We start from the raw sequence: 10,694 nt of genomic DNA, 5'->3' as shown, positions 1-10,694 counted from the left end.
CAAGGAGGGGTTGCTATGAGTCGGAGTCGACTTGATGGCACATAACAACAGCAACAACATATATCAGTGATTATGTAGTCCAATCATAGGAATGAAATCTTTAATTCCATAACGCTAAACACACTTATTTATAGAAAAATCATTAATGATTTAGATCTAGGCCTCTTTCTCAACAGCTTTAGTTTGGTGATTTTATCAGGATATAATAATTTTTTCACTGTGATTAATTCTTTTTCTTGAAGACTCTTATAATTAGATGCATCAAGCATATATATATTATGCCCATAAGCAGTAAGCCTGCCAGTCTATGAGGGAAGATAGAGTAAGAATAAAAGTTAGTATAAAATGTTCAACATTAGAGGGCCACGTGTGGATATCATGTGATGAAAACAAAACACAAAAGGCAATTATTTTGCTACCTTTTTGTTGTTTTCTTGGTCAAGATCATCTGACACCTATATTAAAGAAAGAAAATAATGTCTCCAAAAGGCAAAATTCCAAATTTACTAGTCATATATATAAATATTTATACAAATATATGTAAACATAAAAATACATGTTGTGGTCTGTTGTGGATTGAATTGTGTCCTCAAGAAGACATGTTAAAGCTCTAACCCCCAGCATCTGTGAACGTGACTTGGTTTGGAAATAAAGAGTCTTTGAAGATGGTATCGGTTAAGATAACATGAGGTCATTCTGAAGTCGGGTGGGTCCAAATCCAATATGAGTGCTATCTTTATAAAAGGGGAGAAGCAACACAGAGAGATACAGAAAAAACAGCTACGTGAAGAGGGATGGAGGCAGAGATTAGATTGCTCCAGCTCCAGCCAAGGAATGCCCAGGATTGCCAGAAATCAATAGAAGCCAGGCAAGAGTCAAGAGGCATCTTCTCCTAGAATCTTAAGAGAGAGAATGGTCTTTAGCCTTCACAACTGTGAGAGAAAGTATTTTTATTGTTCAGTCCACCTACTTTGTGGTATTTTGTCACAGAAGCCCTCAGAAATGAACACATGGTCCCACTGCATGAAAAGATACTCCTCTAACTCTGCGTGTGGCTGATTCCTCTTTGCCTTTTGGGCCCTGGCTTCCTTATTCCTGCCACCTCATTGTTATCTATTTTACTGCTTATTTTTTTATTTTCTTAATAGCACTTTGTGCAAATTATCATTATATTTATTTGATTATTATCTGTTCCTTTCCCTTTGCCCTAAAATCTCATTTAACTACAAACTCCATGAGGGAAAAGTATTAGTGCATTTTGAGTCTTCTAGATTGTGATGGTCTAGACTGTGCCTGGCACATAGTGGGTATATAATATTTTTCATCAGGAAGATGATACCTAACTGGCAGGACTGGTTCTCTAATAAGGACTTGGATTAGGATATTCAGGGGCCATTTTCCTAATGGCTTCAACAGGCTAACTTTTGCTATTGGTATGCCATTGTAGTCTCCCTCCCTACCTATGTTGTTGTTGTTGTTATGTGCTGTCGAGTCAGCCCCGACTCATGGTGACCCCTCCTTGGGTTTCCGAGGCAGTATCGCTATGGAAGTAGGATTGCCCAACCTTCCTTCTGAGGAGTGGCTGGTGGGTTTGAACTGCCAGCCTTCTGGTTAGCAGTCAAGTGCCTTAGGCACTGTGCTACCAGGGCTCCCTCCCTACATATAGTAATGTAATTAATGATAACATTTAAAGGACATTGGCCAGATGGATAGTGATCAACACTGAACATAATTAATGAGTAATTTAGATGTTCTTTCATATTTTTGTGTGTGTCTCAAGTTTAGATGTCAATTCCATTCCCCACTGAGACTTTTGTGTTGTTATATTTCTAGAATCTCGTAACTAGGAGCTGCTACCTCTTGAGAGTCACAACAGAAAAAGGACACAAAGATTCTGACCTTCTTGACGCTATTTGCAACAGCTTCCTTATGACCCAAGTCATCAGCAGAAAGTTCATTTCCAAATTTGAATTCAGGGTGAGCTTCCTCCTCTTGGTCAGCTGCATGGAAGACAAAAGGAAAATTGATGAAGCCAAATTACTGCCAAGCAGTCAGACCTTGTCTGTAATCTTGGGTAGAACATAAGCACTTTTAGAAGGAAAGGATTTTAAAAGAAAATGCAAACATTTAAATATGCAATTTTTTCGAGTAAACTTCTCAGTAAATTCTTAACTACTCAAGGTCAAGGACCACATCTTGTTTATTTCCCCAACATCTAACATGGAGTTTAACACACTTATGCTTAGTAAATTTATATTTCTGCTTTAGTATAACCTTAACCCTAAAAATTAAAGCCTCATATACCTCAGAACTATTTGTGACTCATAAAAAGATACTTTGATTTTCTATTACACCTGGAGGAAAAAAAGCATATTCATAAAAAGAAAATACAATCTGTTAACTTTGAATGTGATAGTAAAACCTCCACTTGAATACTATTGACATAATGACTAGGGGACTGGGAAGGTGTGATATAAAAAGGAAAGACATTAGAAGGATTTCCCTGCTCCTGTAAACTATTTGTCAAGCTTGGCTGAAGGTTCAAAAATTCTGAACTCAAACGTTAGGCTTATGCTAGGAGTCCAGATTGTGACAGGAAGCACAAAAGCACTCAGCCCACTGATCCAGGAAAGAAACAAGAGCTCTGGGATCCACCCAAGGCTGTTGGTGTAAGAAAGATCACCCACTGGAAAACAAGCCACACACTGGTGGGGGATCTGAAGTCACACCATTCCCAGTCTGCAGGAGCCTCAGGTAAGTAATTTGTCTTAAACAAGCCAGAATCAGGAGAAACCCATAGGGCTCAAGGAGATGTAAATATGAAGTCACACTGCCACGATATAGGTCATGCCAGAATCTTACTGAGGGCAGGGGAAGGAAAGTAATTTCTGAGTATGAGATCATAAGGGAGATGAATAGAACCACAAGAATTAGAGATTTTTTTTAATGTACTTTTAAAATGTTCAAAGTGAAAATGCAATAACAAGAATGAATAAAAATAAGTTTGCTAATTCTAAGATGCATTTTCCCATCACATTTTAGTACTTCTGACATTGCAATGTACCCTTCACTCTATAGCATTTTATAACTAATTGGAAGCATTCTTCTAATTTGTACATAAAATAGTGGTGTCTTTTAACTGATGGTATTTTGGGTTAGAAATTTCTTGAGGGACTACTTTATGTAAGTTACTATTATAGTCACGGGAAGTAGTTGTGAGCAAGGGAGACAGACACTTTCCTCGCCTGTAGGTGATATTCTGGAAAGAGGAGGAAGACAATTTAATTTAAAAAAAAAAAAAAAGCAGGTCATATAAGTCTTAAGCAGGAAAAGAATTTGTCAAACTGGACTGTCATTGTTGTTGTTAGATGGGGTTGAGTCTGCTCAGACTCATAAACTCAGAGTCGGAGACTCCTGCACCATCCTCCAAATCCTTGCTATGCTTGAGCCCATTCTTGGAGCTACTGTGTCTATCCATCTTAAGGGTCTTCCTTTTTTCCTCTGACCATCTACTTTACCAAGCATATCTTTCTCCAGGAAATGATCCCTTCTGAGAGAATTGGATTAGGCCTTAAATAATCTAGTCCAGTGTCTTTATTTTATAGATGAAGAAAAAGATTCAGAGATGTGATTTGACTTGTCTGAGGTCACAGAGTAAGATGTGGACCAGAATTCTCCTGATCTTTAGCACAATGCTCTTTCTATGATGCTGGGCTGCCTTCCTTTGGTTTGTAACCAAGATTTTGAAAACTCCTACCATCACTATAATATTTCTATTTCATATATGTCTAGACTTACCTTTCAGCCAGATGTAAAGTCTTGATGGCAAGAGGCATGTCCCATACAATGGTAGGACTTAATAGCTACTTTAAAAGAGTTATATAAATGAATTTTGTCATCTCTTGGGCTTGCATGTATATACAGACACATTCACAAACACATACAACATTTCGTGTTTCCCACTGGTTGTTTCATACTCCTGAGAGCCACACATCCTACTGAATCTAAACCCTGTCTAACTACTGGGCACACATTCTCAACTGATTTGTCTTTTCTATTTTCTATAACCTCCAGGCATGCCCTCTTGAACTATGTTTGCCTTTTGCTTGCTTTCTGTGGTGATGTATTTAAATTAGAGAACAGAGGTGTTCTTGTTATGTCACCATCATAATCCCAGCCAACTGGTTGACAAGAACCAAGGCTAAGTATCTCTGACAGAATACAAGAATTAGACCCCATTATCTGGCACAGCAGAAGCCTCTGTGCACTTCAGGAGAAATTCAGGTGGCTGATAATCTCCTCTTTCCTACCATTGTACCCATGTGGCTATATCTGTTAAGATTTAGTACGAATCTCAAGTATATTTTTAAATGACAAGGGAGTCTCTAGTAACAATTTTTTTTTCTGCCTATTAGCTCTGGTAGCACAATGGCTAAGGCACTTGACTGCTAACCAGAAGGCTGGCGGTTCAAACCCACTGGCCACTCCTCGGAAGGAAGATGGGGCAATCTACTTCCGTAGTGATACTGCCTCGGAAACCCAAGGAGGGGTCGCTATGAGTCGGGTCCGACTCGACGGCACATAACAACAACAACAACAACATAAACCTGCCAAAATCTATGGCTTTTGAGTTGATTTCAACTCACAGCAACCCTACAAGACAGAGTAGAACTGTTCCATAGAGATGCCTAGGCTATAACCTTTACGGGAACAGATTGCCACATCTTTTTCCTGCTTACTAGCTTTGAACAGCCGATCTTTCGGTAAGCGGCCAAGTGCTTAACCACTGTACCACCAAGGCTTTTTCTATTGGACTATAGCATCTAGCAATGCCTTAAATTTTTTGATTATCATTTGTGAAACTTAACCTAAGTTAAGGAATTGATTTTACTTAAAATTCATCTTTCCACATTTTAGGAGTATTTTGTTGATCTTTTGAAATTTATTTTAAACTTTATGCTAAAATCGTGTTTAGGTTTATAATTTGCTAAAACATGATATAATATAATAGGCATTGTGGCAGATCCTATTTTCCAAAGACAGCCACAATAATATCTGCCCTCCCATGTACTTTTATGCAATGTGACCCTGATATTTGCCCACCTCCACTCTCCTTGAATTTAGGTGAGCCTGAGACTGCTTTGAGGAATAAAATGTGGAGAAAGTGATATTGTGTCAGCTCAAGTCATAGCCCTTAGTAGTCTGCTTCTTGACTGTTGGAACACTGGCTCTTGAACCCACGCTGCCATGCTGTGTGAAGTCCAAACCACATGGAGAGGCCACATGTGGGTGCTCCAGCACGTAGTCCCAGCTAAGCTCCCAGCAAACATCCAGAATCAACTGGAAGCCATGGGAGTGAGCCATCTTTGACAATAACCCCAAATGAACCTTCAGAGTTTCTAAAAGTATTTTGAAATCATTTAGTCTAAAGTATCTATATAAATCCAGGGCACTGTCTAAACAATAGCCACACAAATGCAATCCTCTGTTATTTTGTTAATTAATACCTATGATTCATAACGAACAAATAATTTACTTGAAATACCCTGAAACTCTCAAATGATCCATTTAAAACCAAGCTTTATGATTGTGATTATATGAGAAAAATAAAAGAGAAGCTAACATCAACTCATCAAATAGTTTAAGTAAGCCTTTCTTTATTGAAATTATCTACCTATGGCATTTGACTGCTAACTAGAAGTCTGGTGGTTCAAACCCACCATCCACTCCTTGGAAGGAAGGTTGGGCAATGTACTTCCGTAGTGATATCACCTTGGCAACCCAAGGAGAGGTCATTATGAATTGGATCCGACTCGACAGCAGTGATCTTAGTTTGAGTTTTGGGAAATTTTGGTGAATTATTTGTAGGAATTTGAACTTGATTTTAATACTGGATTTGAATTTCCAGTTATTGGAAATTGTGTCCATACAAACTCATCATTTATTTGAGGGTCTCCACCCACGTTCCTTGTTCTTTTCCTTTTTTTGGTAGAATCATATTTTATTAGATTGCTTTCTATTATCAACTGCTTTCAGACTTTAAAGAAAATGGCAGTATAATTTTTAAATGGTCCCTCGGAAACCCAAGGAGGGGTCACTATGAGTCGGGGCCGACTCGACGACACATAACAACTAACAATTATTGATAGACTAGAAATACACTCTTTAGATTTAAGTATTATTTTTCATTATAATAATATATTCGTACAGTAAAAATTAACTTGCCTTATTACTACTGTCATTAACAAGACTGGAATTCCTGCTTTTGCTTACAGAAAGAGACTGCAGAATGCTCTTTTTATCCCAACCTCTGCCTTCTACAGCAATTGCTTCAAGGAAGCCTGGCTGTGAATTTCTGCTAAACAGCTGAATGCACAACAGGAGGGGAGAAGACTAACCCACGAAAATCTAGTGGCTAGATAAATGAGAAGGAATAATAATATTTGAAAAAAATAGCAAAAGAATAAGGTTGGCCTATGAATACATACCTGATTACTAAGAATAAAAATTATATACAGGTAGTCCCCAACTTAGGACGTAAAGGAGTTCCAATGAACTGCAATTACAACTGGCTGTTTTTTTTTTTTTTTCTCCCCCATCTTATTGTTGGTAATATATACTGTATACAATGTTGTAGCACACAATGCTGATGTCATCTTATCATTGGTAATTTATTCTATACACAATGTTGTGGCACATAATCTGCTGATGTTGTCATTCTCAGATGTTCAAAGAGTGGATCTATAAAGACACTGATAATAAAAAGCAATAATAATGAAAAGTAAAAAAGAAAAAGCTAGTTGACTTATGTCAGAATTGACTTATGACAGAGTCATAGGAATGGAAACCCTTTGTAAGTTGGGACTACCTGTATGAGGGACCACTGAGAAAAAAATTGTGCTTTTCTTCATTTAAAAATTATTTTAGCAATGTGTAACTTAATTTAGAACTGCTCACCACTTTCTATTTCCTCTTCATTATCATCCTCTAGGATGTTAGCTGGGGCAGCAGATTCTCCAGCTTCCATCATGCTTTTCAAAGCTTCGAGCTGTTCTGTTATTAAAAACCAAGGAGAAGATAGTGACAGATATTAGATCACTCATAAAATTTGGGCTTTAAGACGGACTGAGAAGAAATGAAAAGAGCAAGGAAACACACTGTCTAGCCATCAACTGGCCACATCCCTAAGGGCCAGTCGTGACCACTATGTCACCCATTCTGGTGGTCTTGGCTTCTTATAAAACATGCAGAACCACACTGTGTGCACATGATGAAGACCTATGGCACCTCAATGGGCTGTCCAAAATTCTGGTCATCAAGTTCTGAGAGGAGAACTCTATCATGGTGAAAGATTTACGGCTGAATAGCAAAAGCCCATAACTTGGGGAATCTGGCACTGACCAAGGTTTAAAAACAATTATAGTGAAGATATAATAGAAAAGAGACATGCATATTGGACATAACAAAAGTCCAAGAAAAAACACCTGCAACTCATATAAGCAGGTATATGGGACTCATATGAGTGGGGGAGCTCTGGTGGAGTAGTGCCTAAGGCATTTGACTGCTAACTAGAAGGCTGGTGGTTCAAACCCACCAGCCACTCCTTGGAAGGAAAGTTGGGCAATCTACTTCTGTAGTGATACTGCCTCAGAAACCCAAGAAGGGGTCACTAAGAGTCAAATCCGACTTGACGACTGTGAGTTGGAGTTTAGTGAGTTTATAAATATATAAATATACTATATAAAAAACAAGTAAGTAAAAAAATACAGAAATAAAATAAAAGTATGCAAACATGGAGGGGTAAATCCCAGATGATGATATATAAAGAGACTAGTTATTAGAGACATACAGACAAAAAAATAAGATATTGTTTCTCTGCTATTAGTTGGGCACACACATAAAAGATGGTCAGTAGTCAGTGTTAAGGAAACTGACATGAAACAGCACTCTTGTATACTGCTGGTGACAGTGTAAATTGCTACAACTTTTCTGAAAGACAGTGTAACAAGATACATCATAAAATGTGCACATGCTTTGGCTCTTGTTGTTGTGTGCCACAGAATCAACCTTGACTCTCAGCGACCCTATATGACAGAGTAGAACTATCCTGCAGGGCTTCTTAGGCTGTAATTTTACAAGAGTGGATTATCAAGGTCTTATCTCCTGTGGAGGGGTTGGAGGGTTCAAACTGCCAACCTTTTAGTTAACAGCCGAGCACTTAACCATTGTGCCACCAGGGCTCCTTATGCTTAAGCAGCTCTATTTGTCCCTGTTGGGTCCAAGGAGAAAGTTTCAAAAATGGACAAAATGACCATCAAGTATTCTCACCATTGTTGTTTTTATAATAGTAAAAATCCATTCACTTGGGACAGGTAAAATATATTACATTCTATATAATAAACCACATGCAGTGTTTCCTAAAAGTGATCATATAGAATTACTAACTACTGGACTGAAAAGAAAAATTAACATTCAGTATATTTAACATGATCCCAGTTTTGTTACAAATATGTTTGTGTATAAACATGAATTTGTATATATATTTATCAATAATGCATGTATATATATATATATATGTAAATGTGTGTGTGTACATAAAATTTGAAACTATTTTATTATATTTTTCTTTGAATTTTCCCTATGAGCTCTGATAGTGTAATGCCTAAGGCATTTGACTGCTAACCAGAGGGTTGGAGGTTCAAACCCACCAGCCATTCCTTGGAAGGAAGGTTGGGCAATCTACTTCCGTAGTGATATCACTTCAGAAACTCAAGGAGGGGTCACTATGAGTCGGGTCTGACTCGACGGCACATAACAATTTTTTTAAAACAAAAATAAACATTCATACAATTTTTAAATTTTATTAAAGAATACATGAGGAAAACACAGCAATCATACCAATAGTTGGTACTACTAATTCAACAAATTAAGAAATAGTCTTGAAAGAAAATAAATCTTTTTTCCTATAAAATCTCTTCTCTCTTTCCACACACACATACACACTCACTTACAAACTCACACCTTCAGCTAGGATCCCCAGATATGCATATATCACATAGCAAACTGCAAAGAGAAACTAGTATATAAAATTATAAATGCCAGCTCCTTCTATCTTGATAAATTCTTAAATGCTGTTTCCGTTTTCTTCTCATTTTTCCTTAGGATCCCTCTAACTTCTGGCATATGAATATATGAATATACTTCTCTCAGTGCAGGAACTAAATTTAACTGGAAATGTGACAACCTTGCTTTGAAAAGAAAAGCATATCTAAAACATCACTACACTCATCCCCTCTAAAACTCAGGGATTTCATTCTACAAAACTGAAACTGTCTAAACACATAGTGTACGTGCACTCCCATCATGTATGTGTGTATTTGCCTTACTTTTTTCCACTTCAGGTTTCAGTCGTTTATTTTTGATGAGTATTTTTCTTTTGAGGTCATTGGGGGATGGCAAGGGCCTGCCTGGTTCAAGCTAGAGATAAACAGAAAAAGCCGAATTAATAACAGGTTGTGTTTCTTCATTTTCATTTCCAGACCAGAATGAGCATGAAGGCCTATGAGTCATACAACCCAATGTCCACTAGATGGCACTCAGCAGTTATTTAAGTTTTCATACCCAGCAGGAATCGCCCATCATCTCAAACTCTGCTTTAGACTAAGGCAACAAACTTGGAATCCAGGCAGACTCCAAGGGTACAGAACTGCTCCACTTTTCCCAGTGGAGCTGGAGTCAGAGCTGGTGTGGTGCATTTCAAGATGGTTTATCGCCCAACATCAGGCCTTAAAAGTGTCTGGTGAAATTGAAGGGATCATAGTGATGGCTGGGGTCAGAACTGGCTTCCCCAGGCAAAAGCTGAGAGGTTCTCCAAGTCCTCTTCTGTGCTGAGCTGTCTGGTATGCCTGTGAACTCAGTCAGCTGATCCAACCTCAACACTTGGGGCTGTGGGTTTGTGGGTAATAGAGAAGGCAGTGGTCCTCATCACTGAAATCTCAACCCTACCATGGCTTAATTCACTTGATTTGTCTGCAGAAGAGGTGTCCCTTCCTTCTCTCCATTACCTCAGAGTGAAAGAACTGTCTTATATCTATCTACTCATCCATTCTCCCATCTCATTCCCTCACTCATCTTCCCACCCACTTACCTATACACTCACCAACCACTCTTCCGCCCTTCTGCCTGCACTTTCAAAGTGAATTTGTTTGCTACTCATTACATATATGGCCCTGTTTGATCCCATGCCTGTCTTTCCTGAAACACAGCACTTATCCAGAATTCTGCTTCCTTCAGGAAGCCTGAAGTAACTGATCCATTCTCCAATATCTCCCCTGGACCTGGACATCTCTGACAAATATTCAATACATCATAGGCTATATCCTACTTTAGTTGTGTATCTGCATTTGTGTCCTGTGATGCTCCCCAAAGATTAAAAGCTCCTTTGTTCAGGAAGCAGGTCTTACTTCCATTTGCATTTCCTGTGCTTCCTACAACACATTTCATATAGTATGTGTCTAACACTCCACTAGGAATATAGTCATCTTTCCATAAAAGCAAGTACCTTAGCCCTGCCAAGAAAATGAAGAGGGCCTAGGTAAAGCCACTCCTCGGAAGGAAGGTTGGGCAATCCTACTTCCGTAGTGATACTGCCTCGGAAACCCAAGGAGGGGTCGCTATGAGTCGGGGCCGACTCG

General features: G+C 38.5%; 1 protein-coding gene across 1 annotated transcript in view; it reads right to left on the bottom strand.

Annotated features, from left to right (window-relative positions):
* PLCB4 (phospholipase C beta 4) overlaps nt 1-10,694 on the bottom strand; it is a 295,192-nt gene that overhangs the window by 120,531 nt on the left and 163,967 nt on the right. Inside the window, exons 16-19 of the mRNA XM_042782935.1 lie at nt 9,387-9,477; nt 6,958-7,053; nt 1,900-2,000; nt 420-455 (exon numbers count right to left, since the gene is read on the bottom strand). Of these exons, the coding sequence (XP_042638869.1) occupies nt 420-455; nt 1,900-2,000; nt 6,958-7,053; nt 9,387-9,477 (324 nt within the window). The remainder of the gene's footprint in view (nt 1-419; nt 456-1,899; nt 2,001-6,957; nt 7,054-9,386; nt 9,478-10,694) is intronic.

Source organism: Orycteropus afer, unplaced genomic scaffold (genome assembly GCF_000298275.1).
Source record: "Orycteropus afer afer isolate SDZICR_OR568_19922 unplaced genomic scaffold, OryAfe1.0 scaffold00529, whole genome shotgun sequence".
NCBI classification, from domain to species: domain Eukaryota; kingdom Metazoa; phylum Chordata; class Mammalia; order Tubulidentata; family Orycteropodidae; genus Orycteropus; species Orycteropus afer.
The sequence above is the reverse complement of the archived record's forward strand: the minus strand, read 5'-3'. Positions and strand labels throughout refer to the sequence as shown.